Consider the following 21,041-nt stretch of genomic DNA (forward strand, 5'->3'; position numbering starts at 1 on the left):
CCAAGTATGTATCTTGTACGAGTCTCGGACGGCCTGCCGGGCTGCAGCTACGGATCAAAAGATGTCGTGACGTCCCTTGCTCTACTGTTGAAAGTTTCAAGGTGCGCCGTGGTTTCGAACGGTGTGTATCGGTTTGTTTCTGTCTTTGTTTTTTGTCCGTTTCCGGGTTTCTTTTCCGAATCAAGCTTGTATCTATCTGTATTGTGGTTCTGTCTCTTGTCTCTTGTCTCTAGTCTCTGGTTCTTATGATTGCAATCTTTTCTTTGTTCGATCGACGCTCCAAAGCGAAACAAGAAGAGAGAGAGAGGGGGGAAGGGGGAATAGAGAGAGGGACATCAAGGATCGTGATGAATGACGATGGCCTTCGAAGGACTCCTTCAACTCTTGACCTCTTCATCTCACCTCCTCAGTTCAAAAAAAGAAAAGGCCCCAGGACACATCCAATTCTTGATTCTATGTTGACTCCCGTTCTTGAATGGGTTATCAAAAAGAAAAGAAAAACAAAACAATCAAGATGCCATGGAAAACACGCATAGGCTATGCTGTGCTGTGCTGTACTGTGCTGTGCTGCGCTGCGCTGTGCTGTTCTATGCAAAGCTCGAGGCAAAGATCTAATGCCATTCCCCATTTCCTTTCCACCCCATAACACGCCAGACCATGCCATTCATTATGATAGTTTAAAAAAAAAGAGGGACGCCGAGCCCAAAAACCCCCATCGCTAAGAGAACAACATCTGACAGACAAATAGGGAAATTCTCTTCTGGTGTCTTTTTATTCAAGAGAAACAACAATTCTCTCAAGTCTGAAGTCTGAAAATTCTTCCTTGTTGCAATTATTTTATTTGGTCTTGACGAAGCAGAAATCCTCCAACTTCTTCACCGCCTTTACACATCGGCTTTCGACTTCGCGAGTCCAGACGTCAGCCACCCAGAGACAACAAGTGAGGTTGATGGCCCAGCCGACAAAGAGCACGGCGGCCCAGACTGCGTCAGTCGTGTCGACACCCTGGGTGCCCATCATCCACCAGATTCTCTGAGGGATCATGTAACCGAAAGCGTGCAACACCGGTCCGTGGGTCAGGTACAGGCCGAAGCTGATCTTGCCAAAGTACTGCGCGCGGCTGCTGTTGAGGATCCGTCGCCATTTGGACGTCTGTGGGTCCGAGCGGGCGAGCAGCAACAGGAGAATCGCGGTGCCGATGTTGGCGTAAAACTTGTCTTTTCGATCCATCCATTCTGGAATCAGCTTGTTCAGCCACATGTATCCGGGAGCATAGTCTCGAGAGCCGTGGATGGGATACGACAGGAAGTAAAAGGCGACAAAGAATCCGAAGAAGCGCAGCCACGAACGTCTCGAGGACGGCAGGTAGGTTTGTCTGTACTGCTGCAATGTGCCGCCTCTATCTTCGCGCTTTTCCATCTCTGGCGCCGGCGAGCGAGGAGGCGATGGTGGCAGACGGTCCGGAGTCGGCAGGACCTGTTTGTTCTTCTCGTCGCGCTCGGTCAAGAGGAGATCGATCTGCGCCACGATCGCTCCGAGAATGTACACCCAAATTTCCCAATGATTCCAGAGGAAGTACAGGTATGTCATGGCGCACATGACGGCGAAACGGACGTAGACTCTGCACTGCGCGGTGGCGATCAAGATCATGTACAAGAACAGGGACCCCTTGAGCTCGGCGAGGATCGACCACAGGTGTTGGTCGTGCCACGGATACACGGCGCCATAGGTGAAGATGTTGGAGAGGTCGAACATCTCACGGCCCCAAAAGTGCATTTGGCCCCAGTACGAGTCGAAGCGTATTGGTTTGGGCTCGTTCCAGTCTCCCGGGAAGAGCTTGCCGTGGTCGAGCAGGAACGGACGGTTCGCTTCGTAGAAGCCAAAGTAGATGTAGTGGGCGGTGATCAGCGTGATGATAAAGGTCGGGAGGTAGAGTCTGAAGGCGCGGCGAAAGAGAGCGCCCGAGACATTGAGCAGGACTTTGGAATTGGACGCTTGGTCGTGCCGGTCGATTAGTTGAAACAGTCGTAAGGTGGTGAGATAGCCTGCTATCCCGAAGAAGACGTGGGCAGTGAAGCCGGCGTAAAAGTATCGGATGATGGGCAATTCGAGGATGTACTTGTGGCGCTCGTCACAACCCCAGGGCATGAACCCGGCACCCGTGAAGGCCATGAGCCAGTGGAAGGTGAAGACTTTGAGGGAGGTGATGCCTCGGAGGCCGTTCAGGTAACTGGTCGAGAACTGCTTGGGTTTGGGCGCTTCCTCTCCCCATATCCGCGATCGCAGGAGCTGAGGGACGAAGCAGTACGCGAAGCGTTTGCCGAGCCGGTAGGCGTGATGCGGTTTGAGAAGCATGGCTGCCTTGGAAAGAATTCGCGACGCTGTGCCGGGTAAAGAGACTTGCTGGTGGCCGTGGTGGTGGTGGTGGTCGTCGTCCTCGTAAAGGGCCTTTTCCAGCAGTGGTTCTTGAAGCGTCCGTGAATCTTCCGCCCCCATGGCGACTTGAGTCCTATGTACAAAGGAGACAAAGTTTTGTCGGAGAAGACTTCACCACTGCCACATGGAAAGTTAATCTACAAAGAAACGTCCAGAACTGGTTCAGGTCGTGTGAGGAAGAGGTGTGAGAGAGGGAGGGGAGAGCAAGGCGCGCCCGCGCCCTGAAACCAGTCCAATCTGATAATGGGGTCCTTCTTTCTTCTGATCAAGCCAAGATGCAAAAGGACAGACGGCTGCGAACCGTCGTATTCAGTACAGACTGTCAGACTGTACAGTAGCAGTTAGAGACGGGACGATACTTGGAAGGGGAGACGGCGGGGGCCAAGCCTGAAGGGAGGGATTGTCGAGTGGGAGTCTAGGACGGAGTACGGAGTACATACAACAGAACAGGGTGTCCGATGGGATGGGAATGAATGGAGCGAAGTGAGCAATATCGACGATAAATCACCTCATCCTTTCTACGAGAGATTGATTTGCTCGCTTCTTCCATTTCCACCAGAGGCTCCGGAGAGCGATTGAGGCTGGTGGCCCTTTTTTTGCCATTTTCCCTTTGCTCCTGCATTATTAGATCCACCGATCCCTGTCTAGCGGGAGCTGAAGCGCCTCGTTGGCCTTGGCTCGCCAAAGGTGCAACCCGGACTGGCTCGCGAGGCCCCTGAGCCTGGACGGGCGCAACCGAAAAACTTTGGTGGCTGAACGTCAGGTCGGTGGTGGTCAGTGGTCACCAAAAATCCCATCAGTCTCGTCGGTCCCAAGAAACACCGCCCCAAGGAGCCAGGGGGCCCGAAGGAGCCGCATGAGCCGCCTGTCAACCAAGAGGAACGTCAAGCCCGAGATGCACCAGCCAAGAGACGCGGGAACCAGCCAAGGCCCAAAGCCATGAGATTGTGCCGAACGAACGTGGCACAGACAAGATTCCGGGTCGAAGCAACACCGGGCGTTCTAGTCGCCTGAAGATGCAATAGTCCCGGAGCCCGGAAAGCAAGGAACACGCCGCATGCGAGAACGAGGCCCGATAGGTGTCTGAGGGAATCGGAGTGCTGTCAGTCATACTCGATACTCTGTCCTATTGTGTATAGTTCTGCACCGTGGCTGACGGGAGGCACCGTGTTGTGTTGGCGCAGGATCGAAGACTTCCGCCACCGACAATGTACTGCACGTACTGGACCTATAGCACGAACACCAGCGGCCTCAACAAATCCTCGGCCAAATGGTCCGTGCTACATGTCTCTCGTGGTCCTCGTTTTTCACCCCCAGTCTCGACTCCGCTAGTCAACTACTTCGTCCTGCTCATACAGAACTCGTACTCTCATCCGCCTCCTTGATCAACTCGAAACCCGTACTGCGCCGCCTGTGGCCAAAAGAATCGTGTTATTGGTGACACTTGACGCGAGGTTGTCAGCATCCGCCGCCGGGATCTTCATCCCTCCCGGCGTCCGTGCAGTTGGTGTTCGAGAAATATCGTGCCACGATCTCCAACGTCTGCTGGCCGTTCTGACTCGTGTATCACCCCATCATGTCGGCACCTCCAGAACAATCCATCTCACGCTTCTCCTCGAGTTGTGAGCACCCCTCCTCGCACCAGTGACCAGCATGACCCTGATCGAGCCCACCCAGCGCAGATCTGAGTGAGAGTCGAGATCTGTCTGCGCGACGTGCGTGGGATGCGGGATGCGATATCGATAAGCTGAGCGAATAGACATACCGAAAAATCTGCTTCGGCGCTTGCAACCGCAGCATCCCAACTCCCGCTTCCCCCACCATCGCACTTTTTTGGGCCTCGATTCGCCCACTCACCATGTGTCCAACAGTAAAAATGCAACCTGCGGTCTTTTCCAGTTTCCCTCTTCTTCTCTTCTTTCCTCCTCATCTTTACCGTTGTCGTTAAACGTACAACACAGCGAGCGACTTCAGGAGTTTTGCGCTTGCTAATCTTCATAAAGCTCCAATTCCAGCCCTCCCCGATCCACGCCCGCGATATCGTCCTGCGTGACCGACGTCATCATGAGCGAGAGCAAGGACATCGACACTGCGGTGCGAGCCACCAGCCTCGACTTCGGCCGCGATGGCTATGGCACCACTGCAAGTGCTTCTGATTCCCAGTCTCCCATGAAACATGGCGAGCCTCATTTCGTCGAGCCGAGCCCCGAACGTCCTGGCGATGACGAAGCGGCGAAAAAGAAAACATGGCGTCAAAAGTTGGCATTCTTCAAGACAAGAGATTTTTGGTTCATCTTGATCCTCGGCCAGATACTGGCGATCTGCATTACGGGGACAAACACCTTGACCACCCTCCTGGCCATGGAGGGAACCAGCATCCCTGCGTTCCAGACACTCTTCAACTACGTATTGCTTAATATCATCTACACCAGCTATACCCTGTACAAATACGGCTTCAGAAAGTGGTTGAACCTCGTCATCCATGACGGATGGAAGTGTAAGTTGCGGTGGTTTTGGGGGTGGAGTGATTGTTGGATCCCGAACACTGACACTCTTGCTAGACATTATCCTGTCCTTTTTCGATGTCGAAGGCAACTATTTTACCGTCCTCGCTTATCGATATACCACCATTCTGTCTGCCCAGCTCATAAATTTTTGGGCCATTGTCGTTGTCGTCATCCTTTCCTTCGTCTTGCTCAAGGTGCGCTACCACTGGGCCCAAGTCCTCGGTATTTTCGTGTGCATTGGTGGCATGGGCCTGCTGCTCGCTTCCGATCACATCACTGGCTCCAACGGCGGGGACGTTTCTTCTGGCAACCAATTGAAGGGGGACTTGTTTGCTCTTCTGGGCGCCACCTTCTACGGCTTTTCGAACGTCTACGAGGAGTGGTTCGTCTCTGGTCGACCATTGTATGAGGTCATTGGCCAACTCGCATTCTGGGGCATGATCATCAACGGCGCCCAAGCCGGCATTTTCGACCGACATGCCTTCCGCACTGCGACTTGGAATGGCGATGTCGCTGGCTACCTTGTCGGATACACGCTCATTCTCACCATCTTTTACTCCTTGGTGCCCGTCTTGTACCGTTTTGCCAGCGCCGCCTTCCAGAACATTTCGCTCTTGACGGGCAATTTCTGGGGTGTCATTATCGGCCTTCGAGTGTTCCACCTGCATGTGCACTGGATGTACCCTATCGCTTTCACGCTCATCATGGCTGGTCATTTTGTCTATTACTTTGGTAAAGGGGTCATGGGAGAGGCCCAGAAGGCCTGGCTCGGTGAAAACCAAGAACGAGGCATTGACGGTTTCGGGTCTGCAAAGAGGAAGATCAGAAAGATGCAGGAAGAGGGTACCGCTGGGGTCCGGAGGGGAGACGAAGGTACCGAGAGTATGGGCGTGGTTTAGACGACGAGGGTTCCTCTGAGCGTGAAGCGGCCTGCTGTCTAGAGAATCTCGTTGGGCACGGAGGGTCGGAGGATCTTGGGAGGATCTGAGAGATGATAGTCTTAAACGACGGCGAAAGCTTGGTTTTTTTTTTTACTGTCTCCTTTCTGGTTGTATGTTTGTCGGATGGAATCGTCCACTCATCGACTCAACCATCGAGTCCTACAGTACCACGTATAGGACTGGAGGAGGGTTCGTGCTCAACGATCGATAGCTCACGGGTGGTCCCCCAAGTACCACCCACCAGTAGATATTCCTGCCTCCCGAAGGGTGGCATACATGAGCTTTTTTTTTCTACATTCTCATGAACACTGTCCCTTTTGTGACGAATGCAAGGTCTCAAGATAGCCAACCCTGAGGTTTGAAATGTAACCGCCAAACTCAGATATTTCGAACGGTGTGAGTATGAGACGTCTAACGTGTGTTAACCTAGGGAGTCCACGTCACTGGTGAGCTGACCTTGGGGCTTCTAACTAGTTACGTGTCCTATACCTCATGTGCCTTCAGGTTTCCCAATTACCCATCCTCGTCCCTTGTGTAGAGCTTCCTGTTCACCTTACGACCCCGAGCAGACAAAATGCGTGATTCAAGTGTCAAAGCACAATTGTGGGAGTCCAAGTTTCCTGAGCCCCGAAGTCCAAATCCCAAAATCTCATATCATATGTAAATGTATATATACTACTATCTGTGTCCCACGTCCGCCCTCACAACTACTCAAGTAACTACATCAACAGGTACCCACCCTCGACCTGAACCAGGGTGCCGGTCTGGAAGCCACTTCTCATGAGGGCCAGATAGGTCTCGGCGAGATCGCCGGGCAGGGCGGTTCTCCCCACGAGGGTCATGGCGGCGTACGTCTTTCTCACTTGATCCTTCGCCTCCTCGCCGGCGTCGGGGGCCACCTGGGCGAACAGGAGGTCCGTCTCGACGGCGCCGGGGCTGACGGTGTTGACCCTGACGGGGGCCATGTCGACAGCCAGTCCCCTGGTGAGGCCCTCCTTGGCCGCGCCCACGGCGGCGGTGAAGGCCATGCCCCTGCGCGGCCGCTGGATCAACACGCCCGAGGTCATGGTGAAGCTGCTGTGCGCCGACTTGGCGACGTACCGCGCCGCGACCTTGGCGAGCATGCCGACGCCGAACTGCCTCACGCTCGCCAGCTTGGCCAGCGTCTCGGGTGTGGCCGTGGCCAGGGTCACCTTGCCCATGAGCGACAGGTCGCCCGCCGTCTCGACGACGTGGTCGAGCGGGTGCGTGCCACCTTCCGTCGCGAACTCGAACAACGCCACGAGGTCCCGTTCGACGTCGACCCCCGGGGAGGCGTCCAGCGTGATCGCGTGCCCCCGGACCTTGGCCGCGTGCTGAGGGTACGTCGCCCGGAGGCTGCTGACCGCGCTCTCGACCTTGGACCGCGAGCGCGATGCGATGACAACCTCAGCGCCGAACTCGAGACACCCTTCGGCCACGCCGTAGCCGATCCCGCTTGAACCCCCGATGATGAGGACGCGCTTGTCCTGAAGTTTGTTGAGGAACTTTGTCGTGGTCGCCATTGTGCAAACCCGTCAAGGATTGAGGATGTGTGGTTGTGAAGATCGAGAGTTGTGATCGTAGAGGTTCCTAGCCAGGCTTAATTGCGTCAAAAGGGGGCCCAGTTGTCTACGGACGACGGACGGACGGACGGACAGTTGGATGCTTTCTCGATTGCTTGCTTGTTTGCCTGTGTTTTGAGTATTGGTCGTCCGACAATTGAGAAGTCTTCGAGGCTCCTGTACGAAGGTAAACAAGCCCAACCAAGTGATGCTTTTTTTCGCTTGAATCAAAACAAAAGGTCACAGACTCTGCAGAGAGGAGAAATCACACGAGGTTTAAATAGATGGAGGGATGGATAGGATATGAACACTTTCCGTATCTCTGTTGGTCTCAACGAACCCCATTACTCAGCTTTGAAAAGCGTCAGGTAACCGTTTGACGCCGTTGATTTACTCGTCTCGTCCCGTGCGTGGAAAGTCCCGAGGGAGTAATAGTCGAACAGACGAAGCGGACGAACTGATTGAACCGACGACGAGACGCTTGCAAGGTTGCCGTATTCTGAATACGAAGTTCGGTTAGCGCAGTTTCCCCAGGTTAGCGTCAAAATGCATGTCATCGGGCATCGGGCAAACCCAACACCTACATCCATACAGACATAAATCACTGCGACCACCACAACACGAGATGAAAGACCATGGGGATTTGAAATCACAACGAGATACCAAAAAAATTAAAGCATGGTTGATTGAATGACATCACATTTTTGGGGTATGTACGCCCACAACCCCCTTTGGTTTTTTTTTCCTCTGCCCTGGCATATTCGATGTAATAGCATAACCCATTCACATGCAAAAGTTGTCAGTTTTTGAGTCTGTCAAAAGGGAAAAATGGGGCAACAGTCTTCTTCCGCCGTTTTGTTTCATTGATTTTTGAACGTTGTCGAAAAGGCACAAGGTCGAAGGAGATAATGGTCCATAAACTCTGAATTCAGGCCGCTCGTTCATAGCAGACAATACCCCAATGTTCCCTTTCTTTCTTTCCGATTCAATTTCTTTTTTCCTTTCTGTCTCTGGTCCTCACCCCATACCGTGTCCATAATGTGTAATGCGCAATGGATGGTTTGTATGTGTCGCGAGTGTGTTGAAAAATAGAGAAAATCCCCTGAAAGAAGAGAAACACGGGCATTGTCTTCAATCCCATGGGCATGGAAACAGACAAGAAAGACACGTCTTGCTGGTTTCGAATGCCATGCCACGACACGCCAGAATAGTCAACATAACCTCCTCCCCTTTTCAACAACTCTACTGCTCGGTCTGGAAGTAGTTCAAGAGGACGTTGCGCTCTTGGCTTTCCTCACCCCAGTCACGGACAACGACGCACGAGCAGTTGACCACCTTTCTGGCGTTACCCTCGCGGTCCAGGACACAGAGACCGGCCCATTCGCCCAACATCTTTCCGTCAGGGACCTTGATCAAGGGGATCTTGTGTTCGGAGCACAGAGCAATGACGAGCTTCTTGTAAGCTTCCTCCTCGCATGCCTCGTTCAGGACGCACATGTGTGCTTGGCGACGGTCGAGAGCCTTGGAGGCTTCGCGCAGACCCCGGGCGAGACCATCGTGGATGAGGGCGATTCGGAGGACACCTGTTTAATTTTCCCTATTGTCAGTATTTTTCTTCTCTCTCACTTTCCACCATCCAATCAAATCACGTTGTCTTAAAAGCCAAAGAGGAATGAACATAAACGCACCTTTCAGGGCATCAAGGACAGACATGGATCCAGAAGACGCAGCGGCATCGCCAGAGACTTCGACTTCATCGGCAGCAGCGACAACGGGGGAAGTGGGCTCTTCTCCGTCCGACTAGAAATTTGACAAGACAGTCATGTTAGCAAAGAGCTTCTTCTTTTTTCATTTCTCTCTCTCTCATCTTCCACAAGTCCAATCTGTCTCAATCGAATCGAAAGAATGTAACCCTTGGTTCAAGGCGCAGTCGACGACAGGATATGACAGATCGGCGGGCGTTGTGGAATCAGGAATCGTTTGTCAGGAACGTACCATTTTGGCGATTCGGTACTTGCTTGTTCAAGTATGGGATATCAACAATGTCGGATGATCCTCAAAGAGTCACTGATTTGAGAGAATGAATTAAGAGGTACATCAAAGGGTTCAAGTCTGTCCGGCTAATGCAAGTGCGATTTTCGAATTCGCGCACAATGCCAAGACCGTCATTTGATGTGCCAAGACCGTTGAAATGACACCCTGCTAGACCGGAGTCTGCACACCGCCCCCATTCCAGAACAAGTCTGACTGTGAGGACTCTGTTGTCCTTGTCGGCAACCGCTTTCGAGTCGAAACATGCACTTGAGATTCGATAAGTCTAGGACTACACTTCTTGTACGACTGGCGAGACACAAATCACAGAGTAAAAATTGTTGTGCTGTTATTATCCACATTCGTTTATTTATCCGTAGAGGGGAATCTAGCCCATTCTACAATCTCATGACCTCGTGTATTGACCGACTGTATATACCACAGTACTATCGAGACAAAGAAAAGCCATACTCAACCCCCATAATATTGGAGATTGTTGTCATCACAATATGCGCCATGGTAATTCTCCTCATCAAGAGTCGTGATAGTGTCGGTGACAGAAATTCGACAGTGTCGAGTGTGTTAGCGAGCGTATCCATTTCCGTAAGGTGATGGTGGTAAATGGGAGGTAATGCCGTTGGTAAGTTTGGCTTGGAAGGGGGATATTCCATTCGCAAAAGGTCCTGGTGTTGCCGGTAACTGTCCATGAGGGATTCTCACAGAAATGGCTTGCTTTTTCAGCGGCAGGAGAGCCGCCAAATGAGGATGCCGAAAGAGTTGATCTTCGAAATCAGAGTACTGTATAAAGAGTCAGTATCCAAGGCACCAGATCGCGATGAGACACCACGTACCTTGACCCAGAAGAGTTCCTCCATGTTCAAGAACTTGGGTCTCTCCTCTTCTTCCTTCTCCTTCGCTTGTTGAATGGTGGTATTGTACGCAGTGGCGTCATATTCAAACGATAGCATGTTCCGTGATACTTTCCACAAGCAAAGTCGCTGGTTCTGTGTGACTGGCCTCTTCTCGAGAGAAGTGTAGTTGCGAAGATTTAGGTCTTTCGTTGCCAGTAGCCCGGCCACTTGGAAATTCGGCACCCAAAGATCATCCGTGGTCACTGGAACGGACTCGGATGTCAGCTGAGAGGTTTTGACAGTAAAAAGCGGTAGGAATTTGCGTAGCCAGGCGTCACTCCTCACGACAGGGTCATTGTTGTCGATCATCAAGGCTGTCATGCTGAGGACAATGGGTAACGCCTCTCTACGGCGTCTTTCGTACTCCAGGCGTTGCTGTCGAATGTACTCCTCTTGTCGTCGTTGTCGCTCTTCAAGCTCGCGCTTAATACGCTCTTGCCGTTCCTCCTCTTCTCGTTTCTTTTGTGCTGCTTCTTCTTCCAATTTCCGTTGCGCCACTGCCGCCTCTTCTTCTGCTCGTCTACGACGCTCGTTCTCTTCTGCCACCCTACGTTCCTCCTCGGCCTTTTCAGCTGCAATTCTTTCCTCTTCCAACCTCTTTGCCTCTGCTGCCTTTCGGGCCTCTTCTGCGTGTCTTGCCTCTTCCGCTTTTCTCGCTTCTTCGGCTTTCCTTGCCTCTTCTTCGCGTTGTGCTTGGAGCTCGGCTACAGTCGGTTTGACATCGACTTCTTCCATCTTTATATCATTTCCGTGAGGACTTGGACGTGCTGGGGGCGCAATCGGCGCGTACTCCTGCTCTAACACCTCGCCCGCGCTCTTCTGGTTCTTCTCTGTACCCAGAGATTTAGGGCTAAGATGGTCATGCCTCCGTCCTTCACGTGGCGTAGACCGCTTGTCCTCGATGCTGGGCTGGACGTCGCGAGATGACTGGGTAAGACAATCGGGTCTTGATGCCTCGGGACTGCTGTCCACCACTGTTCTGCGTTTCTTGACAATGCTACCAGCACTCTCACCTTGAGCACGATCTTGGTCGGGAGTGAGACTCTCTCGAGTTCTTTTCAAGGCTGTCGGTTGAGTTTCGGTCTTTCCAGGGATTGTAGATCCGTCGTCGTCTGAAGAATGTTCTGTGATGGCACTCTTGCGCCGGCGGTGTTCCTTCCCTGTGACCAGTCGTCTCCGTCGGTGGGTACCTTCAACGTCGAGGAAAGCCGATTGTGCATCGCTCTGACTTCTGCGCTTCATGTGGCCTTTGCTGGGGCCAGACACAGTTTGGTCTTGATCAGAAGAAACCGCAACATCGCTGCGTTCTTTCCTCAACGCTGCATTCTTACGTCGTTCAAGCACATCAGTAGAGGTTCGGTCTCGGTCCCCATCTTTACTCGAAGATTGAGGGGATTTGTTCGGGTTCAGCTTGTGAGTCAAGGTTGGGCTCGAAGACGTCCGCTGTTTGTTAGCAGGAGGGGAATGTGAACGTCGCGCAAGACGGGAACGATGTTTTTCGTTATCTCTCGTCGCACGAGGGGACGTGGTCTTTCTCAATTTCCCACCCACGGCCTTGTCGTATGCATCTTTTAAGATGTCGTACTCCTTCTGCCATTGTTCACCCTTGCGTTCGGCCGCAATCTCGTGGTATGTCTTCCCCTTAAGAAGCTTTCTTGTAGGATCGAAACCGTCTAACTCCACTAGAAGTTTCACCACTTCAGGATGGCCTCGTCCGATGGCCGCAAGCATAGGGGTGTTGTGCCCGAGCTTGAGGCCCTTCACTGGGTCGGGATCGGGTTCTGCATCTCCAATGGCCAACAGATATTGCAACACTTCTTCATGCCCAGCTTTTGCGGCAGCTATGAGTGATTCGGTTTCGGCTTTCTGCAGTATATTGAGAATATTTCCCACTCCTTGAACATCGCCCTTGCCAGCGAGACGAGTCAAATTCTCCTGGGTATTTGCTTGCCAAAGTAGATCGTTCCTTGTCGATTCACTACGACCAGTCTTTCGCCGTCTCGAGGATGAATATGTTGGTGGACTTCTAGGGCCATTGATCGGAGGTGAATCCCGTGGACTGGCGGCTGAAGCCGCTCGAGAAGAGTGTCCGTCGCGTGAGACCTCTGTGTGTTCGTTAGATACTCGTCGGACCGGTTTATCTTTTGCCTTTGCGATCAGTGCTCGGATCTCGTCATAGTTCTCGTCGTTCTTATCGACAAGCTCGTACGGCTCTTCGCCCTTAGCGTTACCGCGTCGAGGATTCGCACCATACTCCAGAAGCAACCTGACAACGTCTACATGCCCATTCTCGATAGCATCGATCAGTGGTGTATCCCTATCAATGTTCAGCGTGTCAACCTCACAGCCGTTCTCCAACAAAAACTTGACAATCTCTGTGAATCCCGAGAGCGCGGCGATTTGAAGGGGCGTGTTTCCAGCATTGTCCGCTTCGTTCAAATCTTCCGGTCTCTCGGCCAATTTCTGCTTTGCCACTTCCAGATCGTTGTTGTTCGCCGCTCTGGCAAGATGAGTCCTACCATTCCGATCCTTCAATTTGCGAACCATCGGCCCAGCTGTTTTGGCAGGCGACATGTTCTCGTGGTCTGTTGATATGAATTTGTGCAAAGCAGGCCGGACGCGTCGCGGCGAATCCGACTCGTCCGATGACACGGAACGTCTCCTATGATCCGCAGAACCGCTCCTCTTCGTTTGGATCGCGGGAGGACGCCCGCGCTTCTTCCTTTCTACATCGCCAAGAGTGAATTGGGTGGATACGCCACGCCTGTGTTCCTTACGGTGCGGCGGCGGTGGTGGTGAAGGTGAGCGCTCTTGTGAAGAGTGGCGGGGATAAGTAGCAGACCTCGTTTCGCGCCGCTCGGAAGAGCCAGGATCTACACCGCTGGAATTATTCTTTGTGCGTTGTTTGGGGAGTATGTCGCTCGGGCGACGTCTGCGAATTTGGTTTTCGACTGGTTTCTCTTCGGCATCGTCGGGATCGGCCGACCTCTTCTCGCGCTTCTTCCGGGATGGCTTTATCCTCGTCGATGCAATATGGCTTGATACGTCTGAATCATTATCTGCTTCTGAATGCGGATGCAAGAGCGATGATAACGGTGAGCTTTGGCGACTCGACACGGAAAAGGCGAGTTCGTCACGAGCATCGTCAACGCTCCGCTTGCGCTTCCTTGATTTACTGTCGCCCTCAGTGGCACTTGCTCCGTTCGACGACTGTTCACCTTTTGCTGCCGTATGCCGCACTGACCCGGCTACGGACGCGTTATCTGCGGTCGATCCTGCAGTAGTCCTTTGTTTTTCGGGTGACTGAATAAGTGTCTCCGCCTCGGAATCTCCGTCTGCTTCAGCGTCTGGCGAATCGGCCATGGTTTGATCTACAGTTGGTACAGGAGCAGCAGATTCTGCCTTGGACGAAATCAATTCTTCCGGCTTTGGGGGTGTGGACGCAGAGTGGCTCGAGGCTCCATTGGCTGTTGAATGGTCAACGGCCTTGTCGGGCGAGACCTCTTTAGCCACATCTGGACCGACCGACTCGCTCATTGCAGTGCCGGCTTTCTCTTCATTTTGCGTTTGATCATTACTGTCGGCCGTGTTGGGTGGAACGGGGCACCGTGGTGGACGAGTTGAGGGTGGGAGGCTGGGAAAAGCGATTGGCGTTGGTCGATGGCGGTGAAGAGGGCGCCGTGGTCAAGACCGGAAGGACTACGGTGAGGGATGATGGAGTCGGCTAACAGGTGGAATATGATGAAGATGATAGAGCGGGTTCTAAGGATGCGCCTGTGAGTGGGTTGGTGGGCTTTTGATGAAGATGAGTTGGACTGTGTAGAATTGAGACTCTGCATCACCGACAAAGACAGCGAAGACCAGCAAGGCCAGATTGGGCGGTCTCACGTGATCACGTCTGTCCGGGCTGGGGAGAAAGTCATGACTCGAGGGGGCGTTTTCAGATCATCCCAGTCAGTGCCTCCTAGAGCAGCCTAGAGGTGCCTAAGGTTGCACTCCGGGGCTGGTAGTGAGTACGTTAATTACTCCGTTGCCAATAACATGCTCGTTTTCCCTGGCCCTTCGCCTGTTTGTCTTTCTGTGTCTCTCCCACTGATCCCTGATCCGCTGTAGGGATACGCAATACGAGCTCAACTAATAAAAGCAAGCTTGGACTTGCTGTATTGACCGCAATGTCCTCCTCCACCCCATCCTGACCCAGGTCTCTAAAAAGAGGCACCTACAGTACAGTACAAACCCAGAGCGGCCCCTGCTCTGATCAGCCATCAATCTCAATTCCAAACTTGGGCGCCAAAGTCAATCTCATTAGTTCTCCATTCATTCCAGGGCAGTAATTTCTGGCCTGTACAGATTCTTTCCCCTTCTCTGTTCTCTCCTTGGTGTTGGTGTGTTCTTTTGCATTTTCTTGTTTCTTCTTAAAATTGGTGAACCCACGTGAGATCGTTGTTTGGAAAGTCTTCTCATACTCCGTACAAGGTTGTCTTTTCCTTTATTCTGGTGTGCCACTCGTCGGCTCTCCATTGCAATGTGACTGTGTGAGATGCTCTGTATTGCATTGTCTTCTCAGAAAAGGTACAGTAGATTGTATCATACTCCATACAGTGTGTACGGATACGGGAGTACCTAGGTACCTTTTGCACTTTTTCCCGCCCAAACTCTTTCGCCTAGCGAGCCTGAGCCTGAGCCTGAGCCTTCCAAACCACGTTTTCCTTTTTCTTTCTATGAGCCAACTTGCTACGTACTCCATCATTCGTACCTACTGTGTACATTGTGAACCATCGAATCCGTACAGGATAAAGAATACAGACTATGAAGGTTCGAATTTTTTTATTGCAAACAACACAATGCTCGACCAAATTGTGTGGTGCACAAGAGCATTCTACCTCTTCAGCATCGCTGTCATCCTCGTTGTGCGTCTGATCCCTGGACTCAAAAATCGATTCTTATCCTACGGAGCGCGAGACTCTGGAGGAGGACACGGACAGGTACAGGAAGCAGGGATACACGGCAATGGCACAACAGGGTCCAGATCCAGACTGTCGTCTTTGTCCTTGTTACCTTCTCAAGTTCTCGACCACGTCATGAGCTGGAAAGTGCCGCATTCATGGTTCATTCACTTCTATATTTTATCGGTGGTACTGTCGACGACGACGATAATAGCAGCATCCTTACGATCAAACGATCCGCAGCATGCTCTGAGCTCCCGGACCATGAACATGAACGCGAACATTGAGAACATGGAGGACATGACAACGTCAGCACCGTCATATCTGTTCTGTTCAATCTTGATGCTCATCCAGGGAAGTCGTCGACTGCTGGAATGTATGTACGTTACGAACAAGGACACAAATACAAACACGAACAAAAACAGGAACAAGAACAAGAAAAAGGACGAGGACAAGGACAAAACGACCACAAACACGACCTCGAGACCAGCCACTTCTCAAATGTGGATAGGTCACTACGCCATCGGCCTGGCATTCTACTTTTTCACCAACCTTGGAATTTTCGTCGAGGGTGTAGCAAAACACCAGCAGCAGCGGCTTCTTCAGCCTCCACCGTCACCACCACCACCAGCAGTACAAATCCCACGAGGTTTCTTATCCTTCCTCACGACGCCCAAAACATTCGTCTGCACCTCCGTCTTTCTCTACACTTCGTACAAGCAAAACAAATACCACCGCCACCTGGCGAGCCTGAAAAAATACACACTCCCAGACACCGGCATCTTCCGGACCATCGTCGCGCCTCACTACACTGCCGAATGCGGCATCTATCTCTCCCTGGCCCTCCTGCAGGCTCGGGACGAGCGCGGGGGCACCAACTGGTCGCTGATTGCCGCCTTGCTGTTCGTCACGGTCAACCTGGGCGTCACGGCGGATGGGACCAGGCGGTGGATGATGGCCAAGTTTCCCGAACGGAGGAGGGAAGTCGAGGCTCGTTGGCGGATGATCCCAGCTGTATGGTAGAGAGAGAGAGAGAGAGAGGAGACGACGCACACCCATCGGCGCCCCCGAGGTTCCTTCCTTTTTTTGGTCCTAGCTGGGTCTCCTTTGGTCGTCGAAATTACTAAAAATCAAGTACTTGCAAGCTCATCTCAATTTCCCAAACCAACGTTCGCGTATTGCATTGAATTTCAGTTTCTCGTTGTTATTGTTCGTTCTTCTTCTTGGTGCTATACCATGGTCCTGTTTCACCTCTCCAGAGCATTTAGATACTGGTGTGTCTGTCTGTCTGTGTCTCTGTGTGCCGGATCTATTCAATCTTGCTGTTTCGTGGGCCCGCATTCTACCACCATGGTCTCCCGTTTCTATTCCACTCCGGGCGCACGAAATTCACACACACACAGACTCTCTCTCTCTTTCTTTCTACCATCCATGTCTCGTGTGTGTGCCGTCTCAAATGACGTACCTAATCTCTATGGCGTGGCATTCCCAGCCGACCCTTCTCCTTCTGCGGGTTTGGCATCTTCAGCTTCCTTTTCTTCCGCGTGCTCAAGCTCGACCTTGTCACCATCATCACCCCCGACGTCGTCGTCGTCGTCGTCTTCTCCTTCTTCGTCATCGTCCCTTCCCTCCTTTGTTTCTTTTACCGCCGCCTTGACTTCTTCCCGAAATCTCCGTCTCTCCTCGAGCTTGGCCTCCTTCCTCAGTTCACGGTCGACTTCCTTCTCTTCTTCTTTGCGTCGCCTCTCCTCGTACGCCTCGTCCATCCACGCAGGCAGTTCCACCAGCGCCTTTTCGGCGTCTTTCTTGTGTACGAGCAGATAGTCCTGCAAGTCGGCCGGCGAAAAGTCGTGGTCTGGAATCAGATCGGCAAACTTTCTCGCCAACTCATAGAGCCGTGCAGTGTCCGGTCCAGGTGTGGCCAAAGGCGCCTTCTTTTCACCATCTTCCCTGTTTTGGACATGACTGCCGCTCGGCATGTCGACATACATCCTCAGGAAAATCTCCTCGGCCTGTTTCTTCGACGCGTTCTTGAAGCCAACTCGCACGCTGATTCTCCCGGCACGAACGAGAGCGTCGTCCAAATCGTGCGGCTTATTCGTTGTCTATTGCAGTTTGTCAGCCAACCTGGTAGATAACCACCAATTGTAACTAGGGTAACTCACCATGATTAGTATGTGTCCCTCTGGAGCAGCGACTCCGTCGATCGCATTCAACAGCCCACTCAACGTGACACGACTCGTGCTCGTCGATGAGTCGTCGTCGTCACTGTCAATGTCAAGATCGTTGCTATTTTCTTTCTTCTTCGCCACTGCGCCCTCGGGCAGTTTTCCCCTTGCGCCGCGCCGACGTCGGGAGGTCGTGTTCTTCCCTTTCCGGCTCAATCCTGCCGTGTCGATATCCTCCAGCAGCAACAGTGACCGGCCGGGCAACTGGTTCAATAGCGACACCAGATCTGAGTCGGTGAGATTGTGGTCCAACAATGTCAGATTGTACACATCGAGATTGAATTTGCTTGCCAGCGCTAAAGCGAACGACGTCTTTCCCACGCCCGGTGGGCCATGGAACAGGTAACCTCTGCGGTAGGGAATACCGTGGCTCGCGTAGAAATTCATGGTGGTTTCGTCCATGTACTCCTCCACGTCGGCCAGCACCTGCTCCTTTTGACCTGCATCAAGAATGACCGTGTCCAGAGCACGGCGGGGTTTGCTGGTTAGCCGCGACCAGGTCGAGCGGCCGCCATATCCGCCGTCATAGGGGCGACGAATGACGGTGAGAGACCGCTCTTTCTCCTTGTTCATGCGGTAAATGTACTCGAGAAAATCTTTGATTGGGGCAGTGGAGCGGCCTAGGCACGAGAGGCTGAGGACTTCGATGCGGGAGTAGCGGTTGCCGGAGTAGGTGTGGCCCTCGCCATACTTGCGGGAAACATAGAACAGGCGGCGTTGGTAGATGAACAACTGCACGCCCTGGCCTTGCTCGTACTTGATCTTGGGGTCGGCGGTGCGGCGAGCCGACTCTTCGACGTCCATGTCGTGAGGAGCACGACGGCGGCGGCCTGGCATGAACTCGTTGGGGGTGTTGAGGGTGGCATTGAGCAGTTGATCGGCACGCAGAGTACGTATCTCTGCGATGTAAGTGCTCAGATAGTTGAAGAGGTCTTCGTCTGAGGAGACGGTGACGGTGGCAACCAGCAGAGACGAGAAGCGCTGCCAGAGGGTTTGCAGACGCGTGACGGGCCCAAAGTAATATAACGCCAGCAAGATGCCGACAAAGCGGAAGAGGGCGGGATGCTTGTCGAGCAATGGCCGGGCGCTGGGAAAGAAGGTGGTGATGATGTACTCGGGCAGTTCAATGAGGCTGTTGGTGCCGGTGGTGGCGGTGCGGCGCATACGCTGAATATCCATCCCGAGAGATTTCTAGGCTGACACCGACGGCGTAGAGGTCGACGTGAGGTCGGAGTCGCAGTCAGAGACGAGACTTTCTGGTTTGGAATCCGCGCGACTGAGATAAATGGGGACGTTCTCTATGTGAATGTTGCACAGTTCTAACTTCGGGCTGAAGAGCGCAAGCGGGTTGATGCAGCACAAACAGACGCACAGCAACAGCAATGATGGGCTCGTGGCACCGTGTCTGGGTTCCCTACCGCTCCGAGTCTTGTGCCTGTGTGATGTATATGGACAAGAGAACGATGGAGCAAAGAAAAAGAGTCTCTGGGGAATTCTGGCTTCGTCCCCGTGGCCGGAAGTCAGACCGCCGAGAAGAGGATTTGAACATTTGTGGTGAGTGTGAATCGCAGGTGGCCACTATCCAGGTCATGATGCAGGGATCCGGACAGGCAGACCGCTAGGAAGGCAAGCGTCGAGGGCCATATTAATATGACAGACTACGATTGGATCTCATGGCGAAGACTGGGTCAATTGGGCCAAAACCAAAAGACCCAGAATCAGGCTGACACGCGATTCCACGTTTGCCAGATGGTGGCAACGATCTGATCATCGAATGGCATGGGGTAGGGGTAAGATGAACTTTTCTCGAGTAAGAGAAGTATGGCAAGGACAGAGGGAGGACGGTGTTGAGGTTATCTATCTGACATTAGATACCAGTCCCATGCGTCGACTATAGGGAGATAAATATATTGCAGGTGTCTGAGGAGCTCAGACCCTCGGCTCAGTTACCTGTACTCGTACATTACATAGGTTTGCTTCCTTGAGTCTATATTGCTTCTAGAGGATATGCCAGAACTATGCCAGAACTACAAAGTTCTACTTGGAGAGAGGGTCTCCTTATACCTATCTAAACCCAGAAACTCAGTACGGTGTCCAGTACAACAGGAGTTTGGATTTGGGAATGAGGCATTGCCAGGTAACCCGAAGGGTCTACGTCATTTCGCATCTCGCATCCGCGCTAATACAGATTTCTACTGTCGATAGACTCTAGAGGCGACTTCTGATTGGTCTACACTTATTTGTAGCAACTTTTGGAATGCGGCAACGTTGCCAGTGAGTCTGAGCAACTGAAGGCGGACATTGCAGCTGTTTCTCTCGGTGACACTGTTCTCTCCCACGGCTGCAGTACCTCGCCGACTCCTCCTTCGCCATGCCCTCACCACGGGGTCGTCCCTCGACATACCTCCTCCTCGTCTACCCTGTGATCCTTGCTCTGGGGTCCGCCTACTCGATCCTGTCGCCGCTCGACGTCACCGCGCCCGACACGAACTACTTCTCCGGCAAGAGGAACATCTTCAACGTCTACTTTGTGAAGCGGGACTGGTTCTGGACGTCGTTGGCCCTCCTGCTCCTGCAACTCACCGCGCGACCGGCCCCGGGTCTGAAAGTCAAACACTACGCCCAAGTGGCGCTCCGGTACTCCGTAGCCACGGTGTCATGGTTTCTCACGACGCAGTGGTTTTTCGGGCCTGCGCTCATCGACCGCAGCTTCACAATCACCGGCGGCCACTGTGAACCGCACATCATGAATACAAACAGTCTGAGAGAGGCGGTTGACATGGCCTCCATTTCTTCCGGGTTCGTGTGCAAGGCCGCCGGGGGTCGTTGGCGAGGAGGGCATGATATTTCCGGCCACGTCTTCATCCTGGTCCTCTCCTCGGCCCTGCTCATCTACGAGCTGTACATCTCCGATCGCGACTCGGCTCATCCTCACGTCTCCCCCAAAGCCGCGGCCGCAGTTGCCCACGACATGACGGAAGAGGAACGAAAGGCGGTCGGAGGATGGGAGTCCGAGACGGTTGCAAAGATACGGATATGGTCGAGATATTTCGTCTACACCGTTGTGGGGTTGGATATCTGGATGCTGATGATGACTGCCATCTGGTTCCACACGTGGCTGGAGAAGCTCAGTGGTCTATTGATCGCCGGTCTTACCGTGTACGGTCTTTATTTCGCGGGAGATCACGTTCCACAGTTGCGGCAGATTGTTGGCGGATTATGATGACCACGACGCGGAAGGGAAAAGGGAACGACTTGAGATGACATTGGACATTATGATGAAAAGGAGTTGATCAACACCTCGAGTAGAACAGCCTCAGGTGTCTCGGTGTAGAGTTCAATCAAGGGACTCTGTAATAGTAGATACGGGAAACCTTGTCATTTATAAAGAGTACACACCCTATTTGCTTGAGATCCCACCCTATGTACCTACCCGGATATAATTTTTAAAAGCGTAA

The 21,041-nt window shown here is 52.8% G+C and overlaps 8 protein-coding genes across 8 annotated transcripts; 3 read left to right on the forward strand and 5 right to left on the reverse strand.

Moving 5' to 3' along the window:
• Positions 1-837: 837 nt before the first annotated feature.
• Positions 838-2,496, reverse strand: PV08_06211 (uncharacterized protein; the record flags this gene model as incomplete). Its single annotated transcript, XM_016380549.1, has 1 exon — positions 838-2,496. One exon carries the CDS (start codon positions 2,494-2,496, stop codon positions 838-840), a length of 1,659 nt encoding a protein of 552 aa, XP_016236376.1.
• Positions 2,497-4,500: 2,004 nt separating this feature from the next.
• PV08_06212 (uncharacterized protein) lies at positions 4,501-5,842 on the forward strand (the record flags this gene model as incomplete). The annotated part of the gene is made up of 2 exons (XM_016380550.1): positions 4,501-4,933; positions 4,998-5,842. The coding sequence occupies 2 exons, from the start codon at positions 4,501-4,503 to the stop codon at positions 5,840-5,842; spliced, it is 1,278 nt and encodes a 425-aa protein (XP_016236377.1).
• A 761-nt stretch (positions 5,843-6,603) lies between these two features.
• Positions 6,604-7,428, reverse strand: PV08_06213 (uncharacterized protein; the record flags this gene model as incomplete). The annotated part of the gene is made up of 1 exon (XM_016380551.1): positions 6,604-7,428. The coding sequence occupies one exon, from the start codon at positions 7,426-7,428 to the stop codon at positions 6,604-6,606; it is 825 nt and encodes a 274-aa protein (XP_016236378.1).
• A 1,281-nt stretch (positions 7,429-8,709) lies between these two features.
• PV08_06214 (40S ribosomal protein S12) lies at positions 8,710-9,465 on the reverse strand (the record flags this gene model as incomplete). The annotated part of the gene is made up of 3 exons (XM_016380552.1): positions 8,710-9,050; positions 9,156-9,267; positions 9,463-9,465. The coding sequence occupies 3 exons, from the start codon at positions 9,463-9,465 to the stop codon at positions 8,710-8,712; spliced, it is 456 nt and encodes a 151-aa protein (XP_016236379.1).
• Positions 9,466-10,080: 615 nt separating this feature from the next.
• Positions 10,081-13,946, reverse strand: PV08_06215 (uncharacterized protein; the record flags this gene model as incomplete). Its single annotated transcript, XM_016380553.1, has 2 exons — positions 10,081-10,296; positions 10,350-13,946. The coding sequence occupies 2 exons, from the start codon at positions 13,944-13,946 to the stop codon at positions 10,081-10,083; spliced, it is 3,813 nt and encodes a 1,270-aa protein (XP_016236380.1).
• A 1,307-nt stretch (positions 13,947-15,253) lies between these two features.
• On the forward strand, positions 15,254-16,378 carry PV08_06216 (uncharacterized protein; the record flags this gene model as incomplete). Its single annotated transcript, XM_016380554.1, has 2 exons — positions 15,254-15,735; positions 15,781-16,378. The coding sequence occupies 2 exons, from the start codon at positions 15,254-15,256 to the stop codon at positions 16,376-16,378; spliced, it is 1,080 nt and encodes a 359-aa protein (XP_016236381.1).
• A 449-nt stretch (positions 16,379-16,827) lies between these two features.
• Positions 16,828-18,762, reverse strand: PV08_06217 (uncharacterized protein; the record flags this gene model as incomplete). The annotated part of the gene is made up of 2 exons (XM_016380555.1): positions 16,828-17,460; positions 17,521-18,762. The coding sequence occupies 2 exons, from the start codon at positions 18,760-18,762 to the stop codon at positions 16,828-16,830; spliced, it is 1,875 nt and encodes a 624-aa protein (XP_016236382.1).
• Positions 18,763-19,954: 1,192 nt separating this feature from the next.
• On the forward strand, positions 19,955-20,806 carry PV08_06218 (uncharacterized protein; the record flags this gene model as incomplete). The annotated part of the gene is made up of 1 exon (XM_016380556.1): positions 19,955-20,806. One exon carries the CDS (start codon positions 19,955-19,957, stop codon positions 20,804-20,806), a length of 852 nt encoding a protein of 283 aa, XP_016236383.1.
• Between the last annotated feature and the right edge of the window lie 235 nt (positions 20,807-21,041).

Source organism: Exophiala spinifera (assembly GCF_000836115.1).
Source record: "Exophiala spinifera strain CBS 89968 unplaced genomic scaffold supercont1.4, whole genome shotgun sequence".
Taxonomy (NCBI): Eukaryota; Fungi; Ascomycota; class Eurotiomycetes; order Chaetothyriales; family Herpotrichiellaceae; genus Exophiala; species Exophiala spinifera.